We start from the raw sequence: 26,867 nt of genomic DNA, 5'->3' as shown, positions 1-26,867 counted from the left end.
TCCCAGTCAGGGCACATGCCTGGGTTGCAGACCAGTTTCCCCAGGTGGGGGTGTGCAAGAGGCAACTGATCCATGTATCTCTCACATTGATGTTTCTCTCTTTCTTCCTCCCCTCTCATCCGTCCCCTCTTCCTAAAAAGTAAATAAATAAAATCTTTAAAAAAAATGACCTGGATTCCAGTCTTAGGTGCCACTAACTCCTGAGTGCCTCAAGCAAGTAACCTCTCTAAACTCTTCTGTAAAATCAATGGCTTGGATCAGATAGTGGTTTGCAAATCTATCATAACCATAGAACCATCTCTTCAAACAAAACCTAACCTGAGCCCTGACTGGTGTGGCTCAGTTGGTTGGGTGTCGTCCCAGAAAGTGGAAGGTCGCCGGTTCAATTCCCAATCAGGGCACACATCTGGGTCGCTTGTTTGGTCCCCAGCTGGGGTGCAAGCTAGAGGCAACCGATCGATGTTTCTCCCTCACATCGATATTTTTCCCCCTCTCTTTCCCCCTTCCTTCCACTCTCTCTAAAAATAAATAAAATTTTTTAAAAAACAAAACCTCACCTGAAATCTAAGTTTGTGAAACAGATCAAGTGGGTTGTGATGAAACGGGGGATGAAATTAGGATGGGAGATGCAGGCTGCCATCCAACCAGGGCTCCAGGAACCATGGTCTGGCCAACTTGGGGATCCTGTGACTCTGGGGTGGGCCCTCAGCCTACACAGAGCTATTTCAGCATTTAATTGTTCTGTAATAGCTTCATATGTGACAAATTTCTTAGCTCTACAATAAACTCTAACAGAGTAGGGCTTGACTGATTTTAGTAGGGGAACTCGAGTTAAAGATTTCAGCTTCAGTCATAGTTGATAGGCTTAAGTGTTTAATGCCTGTGGAAAGCTGTTTTCCAGAAACTGGAATGCCTGACCAGTAACTCCAGGAAGTCTCCAAGCAATTCAACCTTGTGCCCAGGGGGTCTGCAAGCAATGGAGGTGGTATCTGAGTCATTGCTGGAGGGAGGGAACATCAGTGATGCAGATGAAGAATCGTTGATCAACAGATAAAGATGTATTAGGAAAATTGCCACTATTCTGTAACGCTTATCCAATTAACCTTTTTTCCAAAGCACTTACCAACCATTTCATCTTCTTATAAAAAGGTCAGCTTGAGATGATGGTTTTTGAGGGTACATAACCCATAGTCTCCTCAGATAGTCAGCATCTGAATAAAGCATGAAGATTCAATCCTTGTTTCTACTTATTGGTTCTGGTAGTGACAGGCAGCATGAGTGCCAACTTTTCCGGTTTCAATTTCACTGGTTTCCCTCCTAGTGGATGGAACAAAAATTCAAAAGCTACCTCCCACCTAAAATGCAGCCATTTATATCTTAGTATAAATTCCTCATATCAGACTTTTTTTCCATACAAAAATAGAGTGCAATAAAATGAAGTCAATGGTAAGTTTTTGAGACAGGAATGGGGTGGGATTGTTTTAGGGGCATGGAAAACTGTGAGGCTGAGATCTTTGGGCCTCTAGGAGGATGTCTGTATGAAGGTGGGTGCTATATTGCGGGCTGATGTGAAGACGAGTTAGGAGAAGGACCAAGGTACCTAATGAAGCTCCTAAGGCTGCAGGCTGGTTTGGTTTCAGCTTTGGTCATAAAGGGGAATGTAAGGAATCCAAAATCAGTGATTCCTAGACTGTGGGGAAGAGCCATGTTCAGTCAGGTCCTGGTTTTCCTTTGGTCCAATTGCTTTAGGCCGGTGTGTGAACCTGTGAGTACACACTGACTTGTATGGCCATGATTAATGCCCTACATAATGGCATAATTAATTTGTTGCCATCATTTGAGGGCAACAAATTCACTCATCCAGTCAACATATGTTTATGGCACACATACTCTGGACAGGGTTTACTGCCAGTCACCACCTTTAAAATGCCTTGGAAAGTGGTTTCTAGTCCCAGTTTCCTCCTCCCTACCTTGGATAACCTCTAAAAAAGGCTTCCATCACTTCCGCATTCAGTGTCCTAGGGTGAATTATTTAATCTCCCTGAGGTTGTTTGCTTACCTCTAGAATAGCAACAGTACCTATCTGGTAGGGTAGTTATAAAGATTAGAGACAATGTGTTTAAAGTACCTAATACAATGCTTGGTATATTCAGTAAGAGGTAGCTATTATGAATTTATTTGCTAAGAGTAAAATTGGCTAATACATCTTGGGCTCTATTCTTTTTTAAAGGTCTCACATATTTATTACTGGTCCAACCTACTAGTGGAGAAACAGCAACATAAAATCATTCTTCCAATAATTTCCCAATAAAACACACCAAGCTGTCTAGATAGTAGTGACCTTTTCAGTGATATGGTAAGATGTAAGCAAATTGGATACAACATAAGTGTGCCATCTTGTGTGCAATTTCCTCATAGACCCGTTCGTTCTTCCCCATTGTCTCCTATGGGAGTTGTACATGAGTTTATTACCAGTTTCCTCTGAATCCATTGGGGGAAAGGGCCAATTCTGCTTTTGTTTCTTGGCCAGGAACCTCTTGAGTCTGAAAGTCTTCTTAGAAGACATGGAGAAAAAGATTCAGCTGCATGCACCATTATGGTGGAAATAGAGATCTTGGGCTCTATTACCTCGCATTTTACCAGTGAAGAAAACAAGGCACAGGGAGGTTAAGTTCTTGGTTCAAGGCCAGGGTCCAAGCTGGTAAGTGGTGAAACTGGATTTGAACCCAGGCAGTTTGATTCCCATAGGGAGGAGCAGCAGATGAAGAGGAAGCAAGCAAAAGCTTGAACTTGTCTGGCACTATGCTGGCTTTGGACTGTTTGTCTAAATCCCTTAACATTCTGCTCAAAGCTTTCTGATCATCAGCCACAGTTTGTTCCCTTCTGTGCCAAAAGACCACGCGGATGTCAATATAAGAAACATCAAAACCTGTAAGGACTTTATTCCCTTCTCTCTCTTTTTTTTTATTTGTAGGGAATTTTTATAAGAATTTATTTGAAGCCAAGCTGACATCATGTGATGGGGAGCAAGATCTAAAATGCCCTGGAAAACAACAGTTTTGCAGTTTCTTTTATGCATTTGAAATTAAGGAGTCAAGATTACTTGGAGTTGGGAAAGAAGTAAGGCAGAGATTGGATTATAGGATAGTTAACAAGATGATGTACTTTCTTGAGGGTGGTTATTTCAAAGGTGTGTTAACTTAGATGCACAGAGACAAGGGACAGGGCTTGCTTACTGCAAAGATAAGCCCTTTATTAAACATGTTATATGCCTGGGGCATGACTATCCTCCAGGACCTGCCCTGTTAGGAATTTGTGATCAGATCACTGTGAGGTTTCCATTTTTCTTACACAATGCAGAAGGCTCTGGAAACTCTGCCAATGTTGCATCAGATGTGTGAGACCAGGTAAGATAGGCAAGCGTGCGTGCGAGTAGTCTGTGCATCACAAACATGAAGAGGGGAGTGGGAAGGAAAAGCGGCAGATGGGAAGGAGTCCAGTGCATAAGTGGGGCACCTCGAATCTTAATGCTGCTTCTGGGAAAAGCAGAATCCCCCGAACCACAGGCCTGACCCTTTCCCAAGGATCTCCATGGGCCAGCTCTTAACGCGAGGCTCTGTGTTTCACTCTGAAGTGCACTGGGACTGGCAGAGCTGCAAGCTTCCATCTCGGGGCTACAAATGGAAATGCAGGATGTCCCCGCCCAGCACCCCCAGGCGTTGGGCCTCCTCCAGGCTCTGTCACAGCAGCCTGAGGTAGGAGCCTTGGATTTGAGGCCAGTGGGAGCCAGTGGAGAAGGAAGGAGAGACCCTCGTACTCTCACTCGCAGTTGGATGATGCCTGAATGTGGGTGAAGTTTGTCGTCCAGCCAAGGGGCTGGGGCCAGGGCCAGGAGTAGGAAGGGTTGAATCTCTGCCAGACAGTGCAACCCTTTATCAATGCCCTGAGATCCCCACTTGCTCTACATCAAGGTCAGCCAGAGTGGCTGTCTGCCCACATGGCCCCACCCTGTTGATCTCAGGCTCAGAAAGTGGGCATGGCTGAGCCCTGCAGGGTCTGGAGCACCAGAACTGAGAATGCCCACATGTACGCAGCAGGCGCCCAATCTCATCCCCACGTGACTTAGGCCTTGCAGGTCACACCTGCTGCTCTCATCCGGGGACTTCCAACCTCTGATAGGGGAAGGGACTGGGTGGGATAAATGAGGTTTCAGGATACTTTTCTATCCTATGATAGCAAGTGGAGAGAATGTTCTCTGGAAACTACCTAGCAATTTGTTAGCCTAAAAATTTATCCAGCATTCCTTCAAAAGGTCAACCAGTTCTTCATTTTCAAAAACAAAACAAAGCAAGTTTCAAGGCTGCTTAAATGGCTTTGTTGTAGCCACCTGGAAAAAAGGCTGCAGATGCAGCAGAAACACCAATTCCGAGGGGCTCACTTACTCTAGACTCTTGATTTTTTGTTCACAGATCTTTCCAAAACACTTTCAAATTCCAGTACAGTTTAGTTTACTAACAGTTTCCCATACATATATCTCTTGTTTACTCAAGATATATTTGTAGTCAGGTGCCACACATGTCTCCCTATTCCCGTAGGCCCACTGAAGCTCAGCACATGACTGGCCCTGTGGCTCAGTGTGGTGACAATTAATCGGAACCTATTGGCTAAACTGGAATCACTTGAGAAGTTTTAAAGAAAAGTTGCAAAGCCTAAGCCCCAACCGAAGTTCTGATTTAATTGCTCTAGCATGGGGTTTACACACTGGGCTCAGTTGGTCCTTGAACAACATGGGATTAAATTGTATGGGCCCACTTACAGGTGGACTTTTTTTCCCCCAATAAATAAATGTTATTTTCTCTTCCATATGATTTTCTTTTCTTGATCATATATGGATCTTAATTATTTTTTGTACATTTTCAGCTTTCTATTATTATTTTTTTTATTGTTCAAATACATTTGTCTTCATTTTCCCACTGCCCCTTTCCCCTGCCCCACTCACCCCCACCTCCCACCCTCAATCCTTCCCCACTTTGGCTTTGTCCATGGGTCCTCATGTGATTTTCTTAATATTTTCTTTTCTCTAGCTTACTCTGTCATAAGAATACAGTATATAATACACATTCTGTAATATACAATATATGTGTTAATCCACTGTCTATGTTATTGGTAAGGCTTCTGGTTGATGGTATGCTATTGGCAGTTAGGTTTTTAAGGAGTCCAAAGTTACATGTGGATTTTTAAAAAATGTTTATTTCTTATTAGAGAGGGGAAGGGAGAAAGAGAGGGAGAGAAACATCAATCTGTGGTTGCCTCTTGCATGCCCCCTACTGGGGACCCAGTCCTTGACCCAGGCATGTGCCCTAGACTGGGAATCGAACCGGAAACCCTTTGGTGTGGAGGCTGGCGCTTGATCCACTGAGCCATACCAGCCAGGGCTATACATGGATTTTTGACTGCATGGGAGTAGGAGCTCTTAACCCCCACATTGTTCAAGGGTCAACTGTATTTTCTAAAAGTTCTCTGGTGGATGATCCTTTGTGACACTGATTTTGAAAACCAGTAATCTATCTACATTATGGTTTAGGTTAAATACTCAGGCTTGCATGTTCATTCTTTTTTTCCCTCTGGATTAGTGAATCAGCCTGGGATCTCAATTTATTGAAACCGAAAACATAAAACACCTGATTTAAATAGCCAGGAGGCCAGGTTTTCACTTTACCTGAGGAATTTAGTGGAAGAAATTCTAAGGTGAACAGATCTTGTCCCAGATGGCTTCCTTGTGAGTCTCTTATCTGCCCAGAAGACCTTCCCGTTCTTCCCAGACATCCTCATTTGATCCCTCATTGTTTACAGAGACAACTGCTAGGTTAACCTGTAACTCATTTATAAAGCAACCCAGGATGGGCTGTTTGTGCAGGTGGCTTAACTCATCCACTTTGTACCGATCCTTTAGTGTCCAGTGGTCAGTGTGTCTGACCGGGGCCCAAGTTCTGGCGTGCACACTGTTGAGGGCCTGTGGCCTCTGTTTACTACATAACACATGTGTGGTATCCAATTTTGAGTCATCATTTTAGGCAAAACCCTCCAAATCGTACTCCCGGAGGTCATGATGCGATGAGGGCCATGCAGTTCCGTTCTCTATTCCATGTAGAAAGGGCCGAACTGGCCCATGTGTTCTTCCAACCGGGGTGCTTCATCTCTGAGACAATACACAGGGACCTCTCACTTACGGAATCCTCTGGAAGAAGGCTCCTTTTAGTATGATGTAATATGTCAATACATTTGAACACGTGGCAGGAAGTGACAGAATTACCCCCATCTAGGTACAGCCCGGTCTGTCTCTGGCTGACCCAAAGCTAAGCTGCTGGGACCCAGGAATTTCTTTTTCTTTTTCTCCAGCATCCAATAAGGAGCTCCTGAGTTCTCTGGCACTACTGCCACCTCACCCTCCACCCCACCTCAAAAAAAGAAGGACTCAGATGATACACTCTTTTACACTTGTTAATGGGCTAGTTCCATGTTTACTGTATTCTATTGTTTTTGTTAAAGTGTTACCCCAAATTTCCATTAGGGGTCAAATTGAGAAACGACTGCCTTTGTCTTCCACCAGGCAAATGTTTCAGAACCAGGAAATAAATGAGGAGAAGGGAAGGCTGCTGATCCCAGGCTCACTGGCTGGGAAGTTAAACTTCAGAAGCTTGGGGTGTGGGGCTCCCAGATAGCCTCTACCTCTGGGTGACATGGGGGATCCCCAGTGAACCCCCCTTCCTGAGGTTCCCTAGCAGACGTTCTCTACCTCAGACCTGCTGATCTTCCTTTTTTCTTTCCCCCTTTAACCAGATTCATATAAATATATTCCTTAAAACAGGTTTCATTTCAGGAGGCCAGTGGGGCACAATAGTTAGTATGATTAACTTCAGATTTGCGATCCGACACATCTGCTTTAGAATCCCTGTTGTGTGACCTTGTAAAAGATTTTTACCTCTCAACATGGATTTCCTCATCTGAAAAATGGTGACACTGTTACCTGATTGAGTTGTGCAGAAAATATATGTAAAACTTTAGCAAAGGATCTGGTTTATATTAGTAAATTTTGATGACATTAACGATATATTTACTAGTTAGGAATTGCTTTTGGCTCTAGGCAACAGAATAGCTGACCAATAGGTTAAACCAGAAGGATGTTTATTGCATAGTGTGAAGAACCAGTCACATGATCACATCCAGACAAGTCACCAGCAAGGGGCGGGGGTGGATGAGCCCAATCATAACTCATTATTGCAGATGGGATGGGGGGCAACTTAGCTTGAAATTCGGGATCTTTGCCTCCCCCCATATGCCGAATCAAGGTTCAGTCAGCCAGGAAGAAATGTGGGGATGGCTGCAGGGCCACAATGGACAGTGTCTCCACATAAATTGAAATAAATCTTCAAATTTTATATTTTACAATTAACTCATGCTAATTAATTTAGTTATGGAAGGAAAATATGATAGATAAATTCAAGAATGGCACGGTACATTTTAGGGTTGGAGGCTGAAGTTTAAACATTGATCTTGCCTGAGTGCAAAGCCTAATATCTTTTCTCACTCTTTTTTATAATAAAAGACTATCTCTTGAAAGGCATTTGTTGAAAATTGTCATTATATTTTATCTTTCAACATTAGATTTTGAAATTTTAGAGATGTTATTGATTTGTTGTATAAGAACTTTGATCAGATGCATGCAACTTCCAAATCTGAGGAAGATCCTTTTTAGGTGAATGTGCAGAATTTTTACCATTTTATGGTCCTCATGAACCTAAAATACTTGAGTTTTAATGTTCTTTTTTTTTGTATGTGTGTTGCTGAAGCTAGCACTAATTTTTCATTTTGAAATAATTTCAGACTTACAGCAAAGTTGCAAAAATAGTGCAAGGCATTCCAGGATAGCCTTCACCCAGATTTTGCAAATGTTAACATTTTACCCTATTTGCTTTTATTTTCTCTCAATCTTTCCCTCACTCCCCTGCCTACTTATTATCTATCTATCCTCTCGCCCACCCTAGGGAGTCATAATGGTATCTGTCTTTTTTTGTGACTGGCTTATTTTATTTAGCATGGTGGACTCAAGGGCCCATATAACAGGGTTTTCTTCCTTTTTTTAATATTGTGGGTTTTAAAAAAATATTTATTTTAGGTGGGAGGAAGGAAGGGAGAAAGAGAGGGAGAGAAACATCAATGTATGGTTGCCTCTCGCATGCCCCCAGCTGGGGACCTGGCCCTCAACCCAAGCATGTGCCCTGACTGGGAATTGAACTGGCGATCCTTTGCTTCACAGGCGGCTGGAGCTCAGTCCACTGAGCCGCACTAGCAGGGCAGATTTACTTCCTTTTTCAAGGCTGAATAATATTCCATTGTATGTAGAGACTGCATTTGGTTTATCCATTCATCTGTGGCTGGACACTTGGGTTGCTTCTACCTCTCGGCTACTAGGAATAATGCTATTATGAACATGGATGAGTGTGCAAATATTTCCTTGGGATCCAGGCCATTTCTTCCTTAGAATCTCCCTGAGTTGGGTTTCTTTGTTGCTTCTTTATGATTAGATTCAGGTTCTGCATTTTTGGCAGGAGCACCTGAGAAGTAGTAAAGTGTCTTCGGTTCATCATGGTAGGAGACACATGATACTTCTGTCCCATTCCTGGTGGTGTTAACTTTGATCCCTTGCATAGGATGGTTCTTCCAGGTTTCTCTACTGTAAGGTTACTGTTTTATTTGTAGATCATTATTATTTTGGGGGGAGATATTTTGAGACTACGTGTATCCTGTTTCTTGTCAAACTTTCACCCACTTGATGATTCTTGTCCAAAGTAATTATTACTATGGTGATTACCAAATGGTGACTTAGAAATTCCATCATTCCTTCCCCATTTATTGACATTCTGCTGTAAGGAAAAGCTAGCACATCTCGTGTACTCATTCATTCATTCATTTTATTTACAGTTGAATGGATTTGGGGATTCTAATTTTTTCTCAGGGTTATAATCTATTACTGTTATTCATTTTGTTGCTCAGAATGTGCCAGCTTTGGCCAATGGAACCCTTTGAAGTAAGTAGGCTCTTATGTCTTTTTTGACATATCTTTATCATTTGCTCTTGACTCCTATTTTAACATCAGTGTTTCCTATGTTTCCATCTTTAAACAGTGATCCATTATGGGCATACATTAAATACTAAATAACTGAGATGAAATCCATCTGAAGCTGTACAATGACCAAACCCATCACAGTGGCCAGTGATAACTCATCTGAATGATAAGCCAGCCAAATGTCAGGAACACACTCATCTTGCACCTCAAGTTCTGCATACTTGATACACACTCAGATGCTCTCAAGCTATTTTATTTTAATGGAAAATACATTGGTTGGGTTCTCTGGCAAGCAGGTATTAAGATGGAGCTGGAAGTGCAACAGATTTATTGGGGTAATGCTTGTGAAAAAAAAAGGGGTGGGTTGCAGGTCTGATATCTATGGAAGGCGAGGGGGAAGGGAGTGGGAGTGAAGGGAGAGCCTCACACTACAGAGTTGCTCTGAGAATTCTCGGCTGGCCCTGTGGGGAGCTCAGTGCAAAGCTCGCTGTAGAGGAGCCTCATCATGGGCAGAAATGGCCAGGCCCTGGTTTACTGCTGAGCTCAGTCACTGCCTGGGAGCTGCCAGGAAGAACATGGCCTCAGGGCAGATGCTGCCTCAGATCCCGAGGTGTGGCACTTGGAAATTCATTTATCCGTACTCTTTGCAGCTGATAAGCAAGCTTTTCTTAAAGAGAGATCAAATTGACATGCCTCTAAGATTGCAATAGGAAAAATATTTAAAAGTTGTATTTATTGATTAAGGAATTGGACCCCCTTTTCACATTTTTCTGACTCCCTGAGGTTTCAATGATCACTAGATAGGGAATACTGGGATAGATGTCAAACTGCTAGTCTGGAGTTTTAAACTAGAGTCTTTGATTTGCTTGAGAGGTGCCATGATGATCTCCATTGCTCCAAAGTATGAATGGAAAGAAATTGTAGCACAGTTGACGTTGCAATGCCAGCAGGTTGCACTCCAAGGGGCTTGTCAAAGGAGTGTCTCACCCAATCCATGGCTCCAAGCCCCTTGACTACTGAGGTTGATTAAATATATGGCTAAGTATTAGATCAGCAGCCTTATACCCAGATTGACTTAATATTGCAACTCTGGACTTAAAGACTTTACAATAGGAAAGGACCATTGAGGTCACGTGGTCATTCCAGACTTGATGTGCAGAGAAGTGTCCTACTCAAAATCATCAAGTTGGTGAGCTGGGACTGGGACTCAGGCCCCCATGGAATCATAGGATCCCCTATCTGCAGGGCTAGCCAGAGGCCACTTGTTGGATTGCCAGGGGTGGGCACTACAAAGTTTTTTATCACAGGACATGTAGTTGCTGCAGGAAATCCTGAGGACAGGCAGTTGCTATTTTTCTATCCCACTGCTGTTTGTTGTGGGACAGTTGAAGCTACCTCGCTTGTGTCTTCCAGCACGCAATTTAGTTTCTGCTCCTGGGAGCAACACAGTGCAAGTCAGCTCCTCCTGTATTTGTAAGTGGTTATCGTTTTTTCTCATAATCTTGTTCTCTCTGTCACATATCTAGCCCTTTAGCTATTTCTGACAGAGGCTGGCTTCCAGATGGCTTGGACATCCAGATTTTCTTTCTCTGGAGGAATATGAGTTTATTAAGGTCCCCTTAAAAGATGTCACCCAGAAATGAACACAGTACTGCAGTGTGGTCTTAACACAGGTGATTACGGACCACTTGACTCTAATTTGAACACTACGCATTAATACAGCCCAGCTGTGGTAGGTTTTTCACCATCTAGTCAGCAATGTTTTCTAAAACCTGAATTAAAACAAATATTTTTCCTTGATTGGGCTCTATTTTTAGAATGTTTTCCACTGGGAGAAGAAAGAAGAATGAGGGGAAACAGAAGGGAAGGAATGCCAGTTCTATGTGTCAATCTCAGAGTTGCACCACTCTACAGACTTGTACGCAGCAAACTGCGTAAGCAGGCCTTGCAACATAGTGCCTATTCCCCACTTTCTCAACCCTGCGCTCCCCCTGCGCAGCACCGTGTGGCGCTTTCCATACTCAGCAGAAAGAGATTTGGTTGTCAGTTTCTGCTCTCACCAAAGTCCTGGGTCGGGGACCTCAGCTGTCCTCAGCTCTTCCCGTCACCTTTGTGTGTGTTTTGGATGGAGGTAGTTGATCTGTTGAGGAAACCAAGGGATGAAGACCAGATCACAGAGCAGTCAAGATGAGAGAATGTCTGCTTGGACATCTCAATCACCCACCTCGGGAGGACCTGGGAAATTTCAAAATGCTAATCTTCATATATTTGTTGAGTACTTCACAGTGTTTCCAAGAGGGCTTTTATTCATATCTAATTTGGTCCTCATAATCAACTCTTGAAGTAGGCAGGGCAGCTCTTATCCTCATTTTGCAGAGGAACCAACTGATCACCAACTGGTGGCTATCTGTCCACCTCCAAGCGCTGTGTTTCCTGGAGCAGTTAATGGAAGCTACTTCCAGCCCATGATGTGAGCCACATGAGTCATTGTGAATATAATCGTTCTTAATCAAAGAAACATATCGAACACCTCCTGTGTGCCTGGCACTATAGTAGGCTCTGGTGATAGAAAGATGAACAGCTGTCCCTGTTTTAAGTTGCTTATAGCTTAGTAATTACTGTCAAGTTTATACTGACATTTCATTGAGAATAATTAGAATCATTGGAGAAGTGGAAGTAGCGCTGAGGGAACATCTAGATGGCTTCTCAGCAGATGAAGGTAGTACGGTCCAGAGAGAGACGTTCTTTGACATGGTATAGACAAGGTCAGTTGCAGGGTGCAGGCTCCTGTACCCTACACCCTGTGGGTAGCTCCCTGCCCCCAGCCCTTTCCTCTCACCGTACTGTCTCATCCATGCTGCCCACACCCATTGGATAAGCTCTGGAGCTCAGACAAACCTGGTTCTCTGCAGTTGAGAATCTAAACTTAGATTATCCATAGGTTCACTAGAATTGCTTTTTGTCATAGTAATTTTGAGCTCTGGCTCATTTCAGTGTTTGCCATAGGCCTAATGGTGTCACTCGGCATTAACTTCTCCCTAGAACCTGATTCTTCTAACATCATGAAGCACATTCGCTCTTTTGGTTGGCTTTGCTCTGTGCCATGTGAAAACTGTGTTTACCCTGCTTTAAACTCCAGGAGTGGGCCTCTTGGCCTGACGTTTGCATGTTTTAATGGGAACATGCTAGCTGTTCACATGTTTGAGGGCTGGAGGAGGGCACTGGCTTGCTGTGTACTCAAGAGCAGAGTAAGAACTAGCAGGAGAAGTTACAGGAAGATACATTTGGCTCAGTGTAAGAAATTGTCTGTCTGGCTAGTAACACTGGCTAATAATAGAATGAACCTTTTTCTCTATCCCCACCTTAGCCACTCAGGCCTGTCTTACCTGCAAGTCTGAAAAATACTATTTAGCCGGGCACCTAAAAACGGAAGTTCTGCTGCCAGGGAGATGGGGAGAATGGCTAGTGGAAAATGTGATGATTAATTTTATGTGTCCACCTGACTGGGCCACGTGATGCCCAGATAGCTGGTAAAACATTATTTCTGGGTGTGTCTGTGAGGATACTTCTGGAAGATATTAGTGTTTGATCTGGTGGACTAAGAAAAGCAGATGGTTCTCCCCAAGGCAGTGGTCATCATCCTTTCTGTTGAGGGTCTGAATAGAACAAACAGGCAGAGAGTGAATTCGCTTTCTCTGCTTAAGCTGTGATATCCATCTTCCTCCTGTCCTTAGACATCAGAGCTCCTGGGTCTCAGACTTGGATCAGGACTTGGCGGATAGGAAAGGGCCTAGGCAGGGCTGCTTTGGCTCACTGAGAAATAACAGTCACAGTGACAGAAGTGAGACAAGGGGGGGGCTTCTGTTAGCTCACTGAAAAGTCAGAGAAAAGGGAGCCTTGGCGATGGGTTCATGGGGTTAGCGCTGGACAAGCTGCCGCCGCCCCATTGTTCCCCTGGTTTCAGGTCTCATGGGGACCCTTAGAGTTTAGGAGTGGAAGGAAGACATGGGCATGCTTCCGGAAGGGAGAGTGCCACCAGCAGTTCTTCTCTTATACATACGTACATACATACATATACATACGTTTCTCTGGAGAGCCCTCACTAGTATGGAATGGAATCTCCAAAAATGTGATTGATTTCGCAGAGTTGGATAGAGTGGGAGAGTAGGAGAAATCAAGGAAACCCTCCATTTTCTAGCTTAGATGCTACCACCTGGTTTAGAGTTCAGGGCATGACATGAATTCTACAGAAATCTGAAGTCTCGGTTAGCACAGAGCTCCTGACTACCAAACATTGAGCATGCTACATGCCAGTACTCTGCTATGTGCTTTTCACATGAAAACTATTTTATAGGTAGGTATTGTCCCTGTTTTAGAGTTGGGCAAACCTACTCTAGTATAGCGGGTCAAACCTCAGCTCAGGATGGATATGTCCATGAATGTGAGGAAGGTCCCTCCCTGTTCTGCGGATAGTCCATTCTACTTCTTACTGATATTAATTTGGCCTGTTCTTTTTACTACTGGAAAATTTTCAGCTATGACTGTAGTTCCTATGGGACTGTGCTGCCCCAGAGCTCAGGAAGACGGCATCCTATTGAAGACTTGGGTAAGGCCACCATTCTGTAAAAATGTATTACTAACGGTATTGATTTGAGATTTATCTAATAATTCAAATGATGGAGATATAGGAGTATGTTTTCTTTTTCTTCTTTCCCTTACTAATAAATCTCAGGATATCTTAAAACCTTTCAGAAGTACCCCTGGCTGATGTGGCTCAGTGGGTTGAGTGATGGCCCAGTTGGGGGCGAGCCAGAGGCAACTGAGGGCAACTGACGTATCTCTGGAATGTTGATGTTTTTATCCCTCTCTTTCTCCCTCCTTTCTCTATAAATAAATAAAGTACATGCTTACCCATTCCTTAAAAAAAAAAAAAAAAGAAAAGAAAACCCTTTCAGAAGTACACAAAAAGCTCAAGACCTCCGCCACTTTTTTTTTTTAAAGGCTGATTCAGTTTCATCTCATAAAACTATTAGTTCTTTTTAAACTGGCTCTATTGTAGTAGCGACCACATGCCTTTTTTACATCATAAGGCAGAACACTCTCCAGGTATGACTGCTTAAAAGTAAATGTCTGTGAATGTTTGAGAGGCTAGCTCTTTGTTTTCATATGTTAAATGGAACTTTTCATTATAGGGACATTTGAAAGTTTTTAGTTATTATTTTTTGTAATAATTTCTTAAGATTATTCTTATTCTTATTCCCATATTATAACCAAATACTAAGTAATTTAGAGATTCTCATCAAAACTACTTGGATACAAAATTTTGTTGGCACTGCTCTTTGGGAGGGGCACTGAACATTTGATTTGGAAAATAACCTAATTGGGAGAAATTGAAGGAATACGAGGCTAGTCGAAGATCTTGATTTTTATTTCTTGGCTTATTCACTATGTGATCACGGTCAAGTATGTAAACATTTCTGTGTCTCAGCTTCATTAACTCTTAAGGAAAAAGGTAGGAGTGTGTATGTGAGACAGAGTGAGAGAGGAGAGATATGAAGGGACACTATAAAATTCAAAAGTGAATACATAATTTTGACAAGGACCACATTTTACTTGACTTATAGTCCCTGGTATGTCTGGCTCTCAGTGAATACTTGTGGAATGTAAAAAGAGATGAGAGACCTTGACCTTTAGTTCCCTTTGTTCTCTTGGACTCAGCAGAGATAAAGTGAAGAACAATGAGATAGATACAAAATTCCCAACTAATCTGGCCCCACTTATGGGCAGACATGGATTTATCCATAGCCTGCATTTGGTATATTCTTGTCTAACCTAACATCTCTTAGTTCCTTGGTTTTATTCTAATATATGTACATTTTCCTGCCCTGGTCTTAAACTACAGGCTCTTGGGCCTGGAGGTAATACTTAGCATGAGGCTGAGCACAAAACACCGGGATGACAGCTATTTGATCACCTTCTTCTTTTCCCTGGCTGGACCCAAGATGATTGGGATTCCAGTGTAGCATGGAACCTCCAGTGTCGCAGTGTCTGACACACAGCTACTGCTTGTAAGCATCTAATAAATGCTAGGTACCAGAAGAAGATGGACAGAGAGCTTTTCAAGTAGTTATTTATCTTTGTGCCTCCTTTTGCATCAGAGAAAAAGGTTCAGCCTTGACCTCTTGGAGTCCTCATTTGAACTCTTCATGATTTTCTCCGATTTGTTTTAAAGTGTGCAGACTGGTGACAAAGATTACAAACCCACTGATACTCTTCCAAGATCTGTGCAAAGCCTAGAAATAGAATCAGCCCCACAAATTAAAACACAGCTTGAATTTGATCCCACTTTTTCTCAGGTGCAAGATTTGTGCAAATTCTGTTTGTAGATGTGTGTCATTTGCAAGAAGCCAAGGTGTTACAAAGGACACAAGCAACTCTTGACTACCTTTCTGCCAGTTCCCTTCATGTGACCTCAGTGCCTCTATGGTCTGTGCATTCTCTACCCTCCCAAGATCTGAGTAAACTGAACTATCACTGATTTTAATTTTTTTTAAACTCTTTATTTTGAAATGCAAGAAGTTACAAAATTGAACATAGGATCCTATGAACTCATCCCCTGACTTCCTCTAGAGTTGACATTTTACATGAGCGAAGTAAAATATCAAAACCAGGAAATTAACTAGACTACCGAATTTTTTTTTAAAGCAGAAATATTTTAAAGTCATAAAATAGTATTTTTAAACACAAATAATATATGTCTTGATATTGGGTGAGGAGTTTAACAGGAGTGCAAATACTCGGAAAGCAGCATTTGCAGGCAGGAAGGCCCGATGCTGGATGTGGAACACCAACAGGCAGTTTTAAGGTCGTGCTCCCAAGCTCGGGTGTGCCTCAAGGAAAGGAAAGGCCTGCAGGAAGTGGAGCAACGTGGACTGGGCAGAGGAAAATGAAACTTGCTGGATGGTTCAGGGGGACTTCAGTTGCACAGTTTGTGTCTATTCATCCAGAGCCAGGCTGTGGCCACACACTGTCCTCATACCCACATGATACAGCATGTAAATCTACTTGGAGAAAAGTGTATATGACATTTGTAGAAAAATAATGACTTTTTAAAGTAGACTTTTATTTTTTGGAGCAGTTTTAGGGTCACAACAAAATTGAGAGGAAGGCATAGAGTTTATATATTCCCTGCTTGCACGCATGCACAACCTCCCCTACTATCAACATGATTTTTTTAAGGATGCATTTTTTAAAAGGATGAACCTACACTGATACATACATCTTCATCACCCAAAGTCTATAGTTTACATTAGGTTCACTCTTGGCATTGTACATTCTATGGGTTTGGACACATGTATAATGACATGTATCCACCAATACAGTATTATACAGAGTAGTTTCACTGCCCTAAAAATCCTCTACGCTCCATTTATTCAACCCTCCTTTCTCCCTAATCCCTGGTGACCACTGATATTTTTTACTCTCTCCATAGTTTCTCCTTTTCCAGAATGTCTTAGAGTTGGAATCATACAGTATGGAACCTTTTCAAATTGACTTCTTTTATTCAGTAATATGCATCTAAGTTTCCTTATGTCTTTTCATGGCTTGATAGCTTGTTTTCTTTTAGTGCTGGATACTAGTTCATTGTCTGAATGGACCACAATTTATTTATCCATTCGCCTACTACTGAAGGGCATCTTGGCTGCTTTCATGTTTTGGTGATTATGAATAAAGCTGCTATAAACCTTATAGTGCAGGTTTTGAATTGGGATTTCGATCTGCCAGAATGTGGCATTGTGTGGATATTTGTGTCTGTGTTCCCACTCATGTATAAGGGACAAACTTTTTTTTTTTTTAAAGCTGCCTTCTCCCCTGCCTTTGGATGGGTGGTGAGGTGAGGGTTTATTTTGGTCTTTTATTCGGTGCTTCACTGCACTGTCTTACACATAGGATGGCTCATGCCTGCAAATGATGACACTTTGTGTCTAATTAGCAACTCTGTTTGCTCACAGCCTGCTGCATCTTGTTCTTTCTCTGATTCTCTCATTGAGGAGGTAGGTACTAACATGGTTTAATTGTTTCAATCTGGCTAGCTGGCACCTAATCGTGGAAATGGGGTTGCTTTTTGCTGCTGTTATGGCAACATCAGGGAGCAGGGGTAAGGGTCATGGATTGGTCAGCAGAAGGAACTGGGCAGAGAGAGGTCATGAAGAAAAACCACTTCCACCATCTGTTCTCTGCCTCTAGACTTAGCTAAAAAATTCTCCTCTGTGCCCTGGTGTGGTTCAGTGGGTTGGAGCATTGTCCTGTAAACCAAAAAGTGGAGGGTTCGATTCCCGGTCAAGGCACATGCTTAGCTTGGGGAGTGTACAAGAGGCAAACTGATTGATGTTTCTCTCTGGCTCCCCCTCCTTTTCCCTCTCTCTAAAATCAATAATGTCTTTGGAGGCAGGGGAAAGAATTCTCCTCTGTAAGTACCTCCACCAAGCACTGCTTACTGCACAAGAAGCTACTTCCCTATGCTTTCCTGCCAAACAGCTCAACTGTCCTGGGTGAGAATCAGTGTGGCCAACCGCTTCAGGGTTCCAGTCAGCAACCCCTGGGGAAGCTTGTCTGTGTCAAGTAGGGGAAAAAAAGTTCCTCACTGCCTTTGTTTCTTGGCCTTTGACCTAGTTCCTTAAACCCTCTAATCTCTAAAGTCCCCATTGACTCACTTAAAACATGACCGTATACTCTAGCTTTAATAGTGCCATGAATGGTAGCATCTCCTCTAGTATTTGGAGCTGTCCTGGCTTTAAAAATATCTTTGTATTAGAGATTTTTTTGTACTCTCCGCAGCCTTTTCTGAAGGAATGAGTTGCTGATCACCCGCTTTGGGATCAAAAAGTTGATAAAAAGCCCTAGACAGTTGGGTGAAGGTGAAACCATTAACAAAACTAGGGGAAGAGTTACACGGATGTCTAAATATCAATTCTGAACCAAAATATTCAGTAGCAGTTGGGTTGTTTATAAACGGCTTTGCGGTGAAGTAATTTTATCTTCGGTAGGGTGCTACCCTAATTTACTTGAGGGCTGAAAGCATGGCACCAGCTCTAGCTGCCCTGCTTATTTTAAAGTTATTTTAATGTGTGAATTCATCCTTGCCCTCCCTCCCCCACACGCATTCCCAGTTTGTTTGTATTTAGATAGCAGAAATGAGACGGGGATTGAGTGAATTTCCGTTTGCCTGCTCCCCATCAGGTGCAGGAAGTGATGAAGAACTCAGTCTTCAGGGGGCGGGGGCCCGCGGCGATGGCCGCTTAAGTCGTTACTGACACACTGATAAAGTGCGTGGTCTACGTGGCGAGTGCGAATGCTTAGGCTAGGATCTCAGAACGAGGGTCCCTCAGAGCTGGACCCTAGGCAGACAGACACGTTATTACGACAGGAGATTAAAGATGTGCTTCCGAGTTTTTGGTCCTCTCACCCCCTAAGCTGAAACCCAGCACAGTTGTTTGCATACTTAGAAAGTGGAAGAATGGCCGCCTCCTTCCCTTGCCCTGTTTGTATGTAAAAATACCCAGTGGGAAAGCAGCGGGCATGCAGGTACACTGGTTCTTCCCGGGGAGGCAAGTTTGCAGACATCTCGGGGGGCAGCCGCTGCCGCACACACACCCGGCCCCCCTTCCTGACTCCAGCGAAACCCCGGGCAGCAACTTCTCTCGGAGGCGCGGGCGCCCGCTTGCGAATGCTTTTCTCTTCTTATTTCAGGAGTGGAGTGGGACTCTCCCTGGGGCGTTATAGGGTGTCATCTCTGGCATTTGCTCCCATAGCAGAAAAACAAGTCCAATGAAATACACCTGGGTTTCTAAACAGTTGCAGAGTGCCGAAACCCAACAGTCAGCAAAGCTGTTGGAGACAGAGCAGGGACTCCAGGGAGGGCTGGGCGTGAAGCCGCGGTTGAGGGGGAATTCGAGGGCCCCCCACCCGGTGGGCGTCGCTCGGCCCTCCCGGGCCTCCGGCCGGGCTGCAGCGCTGGGAGGAGGGGAGGCCCGGGCGGGGCGGGGCAGGAGCAGCTGTGCTGGCGGCAGCTGTGCCGGCCGCAGGAGAGCGGGCGCAGTCCCAGCAGAGCCATGCGGGACGTGAGCGACGTGAGGCAGCCTCTGCTCAGGCTATTCCACTGCAGTATGGGGTTTCAGGGAGCGCCGCCTACATCCTTGCAATCTCAGCCCAACCCGAGCATGAGGGACGCACCTATGCAAAGCAGGGTAGCCCTTCTTTGCTGATGCATCGCGCACATCCATGTAATGCCATCTTGCTGGTGGCAGGTCCCTGCTGAAAGCGCACCAGATCTTCACAGGCAGCCACAGGCCTGACTACACGACTGTTGCGTGTCGCGGTTGGCGGCAAAACTGCAAGGACTAGGGAGGCAAAAAGGACACAATATACACCCAAAACTGGCGAGGAAGAGATGCAGCAGGCCTGTGCTGGATACTTGTCATGAATTTTAGGGGTTTGCATAATCAAGGTGCTGCTTGCTGCCTCCCAGTAGTCGTTCTGGGGCTTATAGTCAAGTAATCATTTGCAGGTCGCAGTAGGATCTATTTGTATTTACTCTTCTACTAGGAGAGATAAAGGCATGTTGAAAATATTGTAAACAGTGACTATGAAAACCAAGATACTGGGGTCCATTTGGGTACTGCCTCCGGGGCTTTGGCACCTCCGTCCTCATGCACTGCTGAGCTACCAGCTCTTGGGACTAAGTGTTGGGAGAGCATTGTTCAGGACAAGTGAAGATTTCAACGGGATTCAGGACAGTGGGCCGGGTGAGGACGAAGTATCTGGGGAGACTCCTCTTTGCCGGTGGCGGGGGTCCTGATAGGTGAGACTCACAAGTATTATCAGGGAGCAACTCTGGCAAAGAGTGAACCAGAGAGCTGTGCCCCACGGGCGCTCTCACCATCCTCCCTCCGAGTCCTTAACTTGACTGTGCCTGACATAGATTGAGTGTTAAGAAGGCAGAGTATTGGCGTCCCACTCCCAGAAAGGCTATCAATAGGATGCATTTTAACCAGTATCCCAGGTGATTCCGCTACGTGGGTCCATGGACCGCTGGACGGCTCCACTCCTTTCCTCACAGCACAATTGAGGCGATTCGTCTGGGAAGTTGTGTCCCTCCTCTTGGGGGCATGGTAGGGGGAGGCTCATGGAGTAAAGGCCCTTCGGCCAAGGGCGGGGTGGCGTTATCTGCCGGAGCCAGGCACACTACTGACGCTGGCCGGCAGGGGGCACCAGCAGGCCGCCTCCGTGCAAGCTCTCTGCGTCTCCCGGCCACCTCCCCACGTGAAGGGGGCGGGGGGTTGTGGGGGCTGGAACCCAAAGAACGCGTCCCGCCCCGAGGCTGACGTGTGCGTCGCAGCCGGCCGGGCTCTTAAAAGCTCAGGCGGAGTTCTGGGTATCCTAGCAGAGCCGAAGAGGAGGCGAGCGGGAGGAAAACGCGGAGGACTCGAGCTGGCACGCAGGGACCGAGGCTGTCACTGCTCTCCGAGCATCCCCGGGATTTCCCAGGTGGACCAGACCAGACCAGCCCAGCCCTGCGCAAGCCGCAGGTGCAGCCCCAGGCCCCCGCCCCTTTCGAAGCGCTCTAGGAGCCTCACGTTCCGGGCGAGCGCTCGTCATTGAGCACAAAGCACGTTTCCAAAAAGCCGCGGTAGGGAAAGCGGCCGGCCAGTGCTCCCGCGCACAACCCCCCTTTTCCTTTGTTTCGGGGGTCGACAAACCACTCTCTTCCCCAACTCTGAATTCTTCGCAAGGGGAGGGCTGCGGAGTCCAGGCTGTGAAGATGCCCCTGGAGCTGACTCAGAGCCGGGTACAGAAGATCTGGATCCCGGTCGACCACCGTCCCTCGCTGCCCAGATGTGAGTGCAGATGTGCGCGGGGGCCGTGCTACGTGGGAGCAGCGCGCCGCGTGGAGAGCAAAGCCTTTGTGCGGCGGGCGCTCTCCTGCGGACTCCTCTCCTCCCGCGTGCTGGTCCCGGGCCGGGTGCCTCCCTCCAGGGCTCCGCGGGCTGGGGCCAGGCGCCTTCCGCTCCTCCCCGGCGCGCGGGGCGGGGTTGGCGGGGGCGCTGGGTGGGACGCTCCTCCTGCCGGCGTTTGCCGTGCAGTGGCCCGGCCGGCTGCACTCTTGCGCTGCGCGGCCCGCACTCGGGCCTCGGGCCTCGGCCCTGGAGCCCCTGGGCACTGCAGAGAGCCTTTGCTTCGGGACGCTTGGGAAGGGGTGACCGCGTGTTCCCCAGTCTCAGCCATCTTCCTGGGCGCCCGCTGGGCTGAATCCAGCCAACGGACGCGGCCGCTCGTACGCGCGTCGTCACTTTGGATCCCTCTCTACCTCCCCTCTTCTCTAGGCCCCTCTCTCTTTACCTCTATTCCCATTGCCTTTCTTAACTCCTCTGTGTATTTCTGTCTCCTCTCCCTGCCTCTATTTCTGCCTTCTCTCGCCTCTCTATATTTCATCTCCCGTATCTCTCCTCTTTCCTATTCCTCATTTTCTGTTACTACTCCTCTTCATATTTCTATTTTCTCTCCTTTTACCTCTCTATATTTCTGTTTCCTGTTTCTCTGCTCCCATCTCCAGCTCCTTTGCTGGGGGCCCCAAGTGATTCTGCCTTGGAACCTGGCAGCGTTTCACTCGCATGTGCACACGCACTCCACCGTGCTTGGAATTTGCTGGCAGTTCACCAAACTGCCGTGTCTGTCGTGGGCCATAACTGCTTTGGAAAGGTTTATGTTTGTTTTTGTCCCTAGCTATGGAGAGAGTCACCTCTCCAAAGGGTTGTCGCAGTGGTTTGAAGGCAACACCGCTCCTCCAAGTAACCTGCGCAGGGGGCCCATTAGGTGGATAGAGTAGAACCCAGTGGTGGGTGTTTTGCCCCAGGCCAGGTTTAATTGCTGGAGAGGTAAACATGGATTCCAGGTGCAAACCTTAGAGGTGGCTTCAGGACGTCAATGAAGCCAGGATGAGCAGGAGGTGGCCTACTGACCTGTGCTGTCAGGTTTCACAGGGGATAGTCATCAAGGCTATGGTGACAGCTTCACAGCTCACTGCCTTGGGCTTTGCCCAGGTCTGAATCACTGTTCCCACCCACATCTGCCCCAGGAGGTGAGGAGAGCTGACCGTGTGGTGCTCCTGGGTCACACTGGTGATGGAGAGCTGGCAAGGCACTCCTGACACTGGAGGCCACTCTTCCAGCAGCTGGTCACCTCTGCTGGACCTGAGGCCTCTGGGGGTCACAGAAGCCTTAAGGAGAACTAGCTTTCTTTGCACGGTAGCCTGGGGCTTGGCAGGTCTGTTTCTTTTAGATTTGTTCTTAAAGAGTTTATAAGCTGGGCTGACCACAACATGCTTGTTTTTTCTATAAAACCTATCAGTGGTGAGGAATGCAGTGCCGCAAATCCTGAGGGAGGTTGGCCACGGCAAGATGCAGAAACAATCTTGCCCTTTGTGACTTGGAATAAAACATATTTATGGAGCAATTTGTAAACTGTAATTGATCATACTAATATAGGTTGGTTATATATATGTAAATGCATGCATTTGTATGTATGTATATACACACGCACATATTCAGTAGTCCTCTGAGGTTCATGGTGGTGGGCTGAGGTTTGGGAGGAATAACCCTTAGGTTCTGTGCAGAGGGCACTGAGATTGGCTGCATTTGCTCAGTCGTGTGATTCTGAGAGACACAAGTGTGCAGCAAAGTTTCCTTCCTCCAGGCATTGGAGATCCATCCATTAAACTCTGTCAGTCTGCACGTCTCACACGCAGATGAGAGATTTGCCTAAAAATCCCTGTCAGAACCATTCAGAGCTTGGGGGGTTGGAGAGTGCTAAAGCTGATGGATTAATTCTCTGTCCCCGCCTACTTCTGGAATTCTGAGTGTGGTACTGAGGTACAGCCTCAGACACATTCTTCCTTATAAAAATATCTGCAGCTGTAATAGTTATTACAGTATATGCCCTTAATTCAAGTAGCAGTCACTTTCTTGGTTTATATTAGCCCCATTTATCTCTCTTCAGAATAGAGGAAATAGGGTGTTCTTCCTTGGCATCTTTCGTGATCACTCCCCCCCCTTCTTTAATGGCATTTGGAATATTGGATGGATTTTCTTCCTCCTAAACCTGTTATCATTTTTTCTAAGTGGTGTCCTGATTGGGCATCTACAGCATATTTCTCTGAGAGCATGGGGAACATTACTGTTCATATACAAAGAACAATAAAAACAACAGAAAGCTGTAGATGGATTGGTTTGGTGATATTTCTGCTTCTGAAGCACATCTGTTGGATCCCTTGTTAGTATACCCACACCGTGGTACTAAATGCGTCTTAGAAAACCCGTAGCTTCCTTCAAATGCAACTGTAACTCAGGGCAACTTACTGAATTGGTGAATCATCTTCATCGACAAGGATATCAGTTACTGACTAATAATGGCTGCCTATCCTTTCTGTTCATATCTGTTAAATTGGAGAGTCCCTACTTATTTACCCGCTCAGAACCTCAGTTTTCTCATCTATAAAGTAAGTTGCATACTGTTTACTGACAGAAGGGTTTCCATCTTAGTAGGGACTAAAAACCATTGATGGTATTCTAACTTACAGAAGGAAGATGGGAGTTGTTTAGGAGAAATCCCTACCTATTCATGGGTGGCCACTGCAGGTGATTCTCAGCTCTGGCTGCACATTAGAACCATTTGAGGGACAAAAATCCATATGAGTACTCCATACCAAATTAGAAGTGTTGAAGGGGAGGCTGGGCATCCAGTTTTTTAAGAGCCTCAGAGGCTCTGCCACTGGGGGAGCAAGAGCACCTAAAGGATTTCAGGTGAGGGAGACTTGGGTGAGCCCCAAATCTGTCCTTTCCTACTTGTTCAGTGGGCGCTCACCTCACTCATGGGTTTCAGTTTCCTCCTCTGGAGCGATGGAAGCCATAAAGGCTGATGCTGACTCAGGCTGCTGTAGAAGGCATTTCACGTGTATGATGTTGTAGTTAATCCTTCCCAGAAACTTTTTAAAGCATCCTTCCTTTCACAGAAAAAGAAACTAAGACAATGAGAGATCAAGTCACTTGTCCAAGATCCACGGAAGCCATGGGAACTGTCTTTGAGCTTGCTCTTTGACTCCAGGCCCTGCCACTGTACTGTTGTATTGTCTCTCAAGGTTGTCAAATGATTCGCTAAAAAGCTCTGTCCCTCACTGTCTCTGGCAGAGACCATGTCGGGTTGGGAAGGCCATTCATTAGATAACGACTAGTTAGCCATGCGTTAAAATGTGCATACAAAGTAATAAATGAGTATGGTATTCACCAAATGGTACTGAAGAGCTTTTGAAAGAGGGTTGGCTTAGCTGAGTTCTCCCCACCCCTCCAAAGCCTCAGGCACATCCCCTTAGCGCAAGCTCACTTAGATGTTGGTTCTTAACATCAACTAAGCAGACTCTTTGGGCTGATGTGATCCCAGGAGAGGGTTTCTGTCCAGCAGACAGTAGTTAAGTGTTCACTATCACTTTCTGAGCCTGCATTTCATTCTCCCAAGGCCAAGTGCATATGCAGCCAGTTACCCAGAGGGCCCTTTCTTAGGAGATGGTGTAACGGCAAAGTTGCAGCGGGTCCTTGCACAGTTTTGTGTGCCCTTGCTGTTAGCGGTTTCTGTCGACATGTGGTGATCAAAACTTCATTGGACAGTGATGGGGACTGACCCCATCTGCGTATGTCTGCCTTAAACATCCCCTTCCATTTGCTCCCCTGGGACTTCTTGTTGAAGCAACAACTTACCCACTTGTAGACAGAAGCACATGTGACTTGGCATCTTTTTAAGGTTAGCATTTTGGAATGTATCTGGGTAGAAGAAACCTTGTAGGAGGCATGGGAGCAACAGCAAAGTGTCTTCCAAGGGCTTATTTTCTGAGCTTGAGTTGTGGGTGTCAGTACAGTGGGCGAGGACAGCTGTTGAGTGCCTGCTGTGTCAGTATGTTACATAGTGTCAGAGAGGTCAGCAGCTTAACCTGGGTTGTTGGGCTGGAATTGGAATTGCAGCCTCTGTTCTTCCGGCTAATGATTTTCAGGGTTGGCTGCTCAGGTCTCCGTAGGTGCTGCTCCCTGCATTCACCAGCTGGCTTCCTGGTTGTCATTTGCTTCCTGTATCCATTTATGTGCAGGGAGCAACCAGTGTGCGTGATATCCTAAGAAAACAGCGCGGCTGGCTGTGGACAATCAGGTCTCAGCTCAGGTGCTGTTCGAGGACGCTGGCCCTGCCTACCCAATCCGAACGTACCCCCACGGCCATGCTCGTCCCAGTGCCAGCGCGCTCTAAGGGGATGTCTGCTGGGCTCTCACGGCATTTGTTATGCTCTGAAATGCCCTTGGGCTTTTTTTTGTGTATCATCTGCCCACCTACCCCAGACTAGATGTTTCTCAGCACAGGGAGGGTGTCCACATATACTTTGTGCTCATAAGACACCTAGCACGTGTGCCCTTGAGTGAATGTAATGACATTAGGGAGTTGAGGGTGAGCTCCCAGAACTTCGTGACTTTCTATGAGCTCTTACTCATAAGTCCATAGAGTGATGGCCTTAACCATGGGTGACACTTTGAGCCTGAGCCCCAACCTCCCCATCAAGGTGTTTATAGTGTTACCCCAGTGGTCTTTAAACACTTGACTCTTTGGCCCTTTTTTCATAATGAACATCTACATATCCCTACATATACATTTATGTTGACATCTAAGTTGATGTCTCAGTATATTGATGTGTAAAAACTTTTTTGTCAAGAAGAGATTAAAATATTAAACATTTGTGTAAGATGAAATGGAACACTATTACTTTTCGGAAAATCCTGTGTTAAAACTCCGTCCTCCTGTTCCCTAGTCTCTGTGCTGTGGGGGAAGAAGAAAAGGCAGAGCTCCAGGGAGACTGGTGTGAGAGGTGGGAAGGGGCTCTCCTTTCCATGAGTTAAAAAAAGGGGATGTTTGCAGAGAAGAAGTAACTGAGGGTCTGGGAGGAACTGAGGCAGGGGCAGGTGATTATAGGATCACAAATGAGACGTGCTGTGGCTTTAAAAAATAGAGAGGGGAGGGATGAAGGAACCTAAGACTCAAAGGTTTAGTCAAAAGGTTTTGTGGTTTCTCTGCTCTCTCTGAGACCCAGGAGCGCCTGGGCCCAGGGACAGTTGCAGCCACCTTTGCCATCCCCCTTGCAGCTCCTTTGAATCTTGTGCAAGAAGCCCAAGGAATAGGAAGAATGATTTCTGCTTTACCATATAAGGGACTGATGGTTTATTTGGGTTTGTGATTCAACCTGAGTTTTTGGCTTAAGATATTTATGTTTACTCTGCCATGTTGTGTGTGTGTGTGTGTGTGTGTGTGTGTGTTTGTTTTCCAGCCAAAGCATCTACTACTAGAGGAGATTTGGAGATTTTTGTATATGGTTAGTGGATAAGAGAATTAATCCCCAATTTGATAAGTCAGTCAGTCTCTCTTTCTCCACTTCCTTGGCATGAGTCCAACAAATGTATCCCATGCATGTGCACAGCCCAGAGACAGAGTGAGTATGTGTGTGTGTGTGTGTGTGTATGTGTGTCCCCATCTGTCTCTGTGCACGCGTGCCCTTGGGGGGCAGTAGCTTGGTGGGGACAGAAGATAAGACCAGGAAAAACCCAGTGGCTTGGGGAAAGAACTAGTAGAATAAGCATTGTTTTGGAGCACAAGTGAG

At 45.6% G+C, this 26,867-nt stretch overlaps 1 protein-coding gene across 5 annotated transcripts in view; it reads left to right on the top strand.

Moving 5' to 3' along the window:
• The window catches only part of PFKFB3 (6-phosphofructo-2-kinase/fructose-2,6-biphosphatase 3), a 74,853-nt gene that overhangs the window by 26,687 nt on the left and 21,299 nt on the right, over positions 1-26,867 (top strand). For 3 of the 5 annotated variants that reach the window (XM_054594015.1, XM_054594021.1, XM_054594007.1), the window contains exon 1: positions 20,573-21,024. The exons of the other annotated variants lie outside the window; for them this stretch is intronic. In XM_054594015.1, the coding sequence (XP_054449990.1) occupies positions 20,949-21,024 (76 nt within the window). In that variant the 5' untranslated portion in view covers positions 20,573-20,948. Of the gene's footprint in view, positions 1-20,572; positions 21,025-26,867 lie in introns of those variants that run through there. 5 annotated transcript variants of the gene reach the window in all.

This window comes from Pteronotus mesoamericanus, unplaced genomic scaffold (assembly GCF_021234165.1).
Source record: "Pteronotus mesoamericanus isolate MK-2021 breed Mesoamerican mustached bat unplaced genomic scaffold, CSHL_Meso_final contig_130, whole genome shotgun sequence".
Taxonomy (NCBI): domain Eukaryota; kingdom Metazoa; phylum Chordata; class Mammalia; order Chiroptera; family Mormoopidae; genus Pteronotus; species Pteronotus mesoamericanus.
The sequence above is the reverse complement of the archived record's forward strand: the minus strand, read 5'-3'. Positions and strand labels throughout refer to the sequence as shown.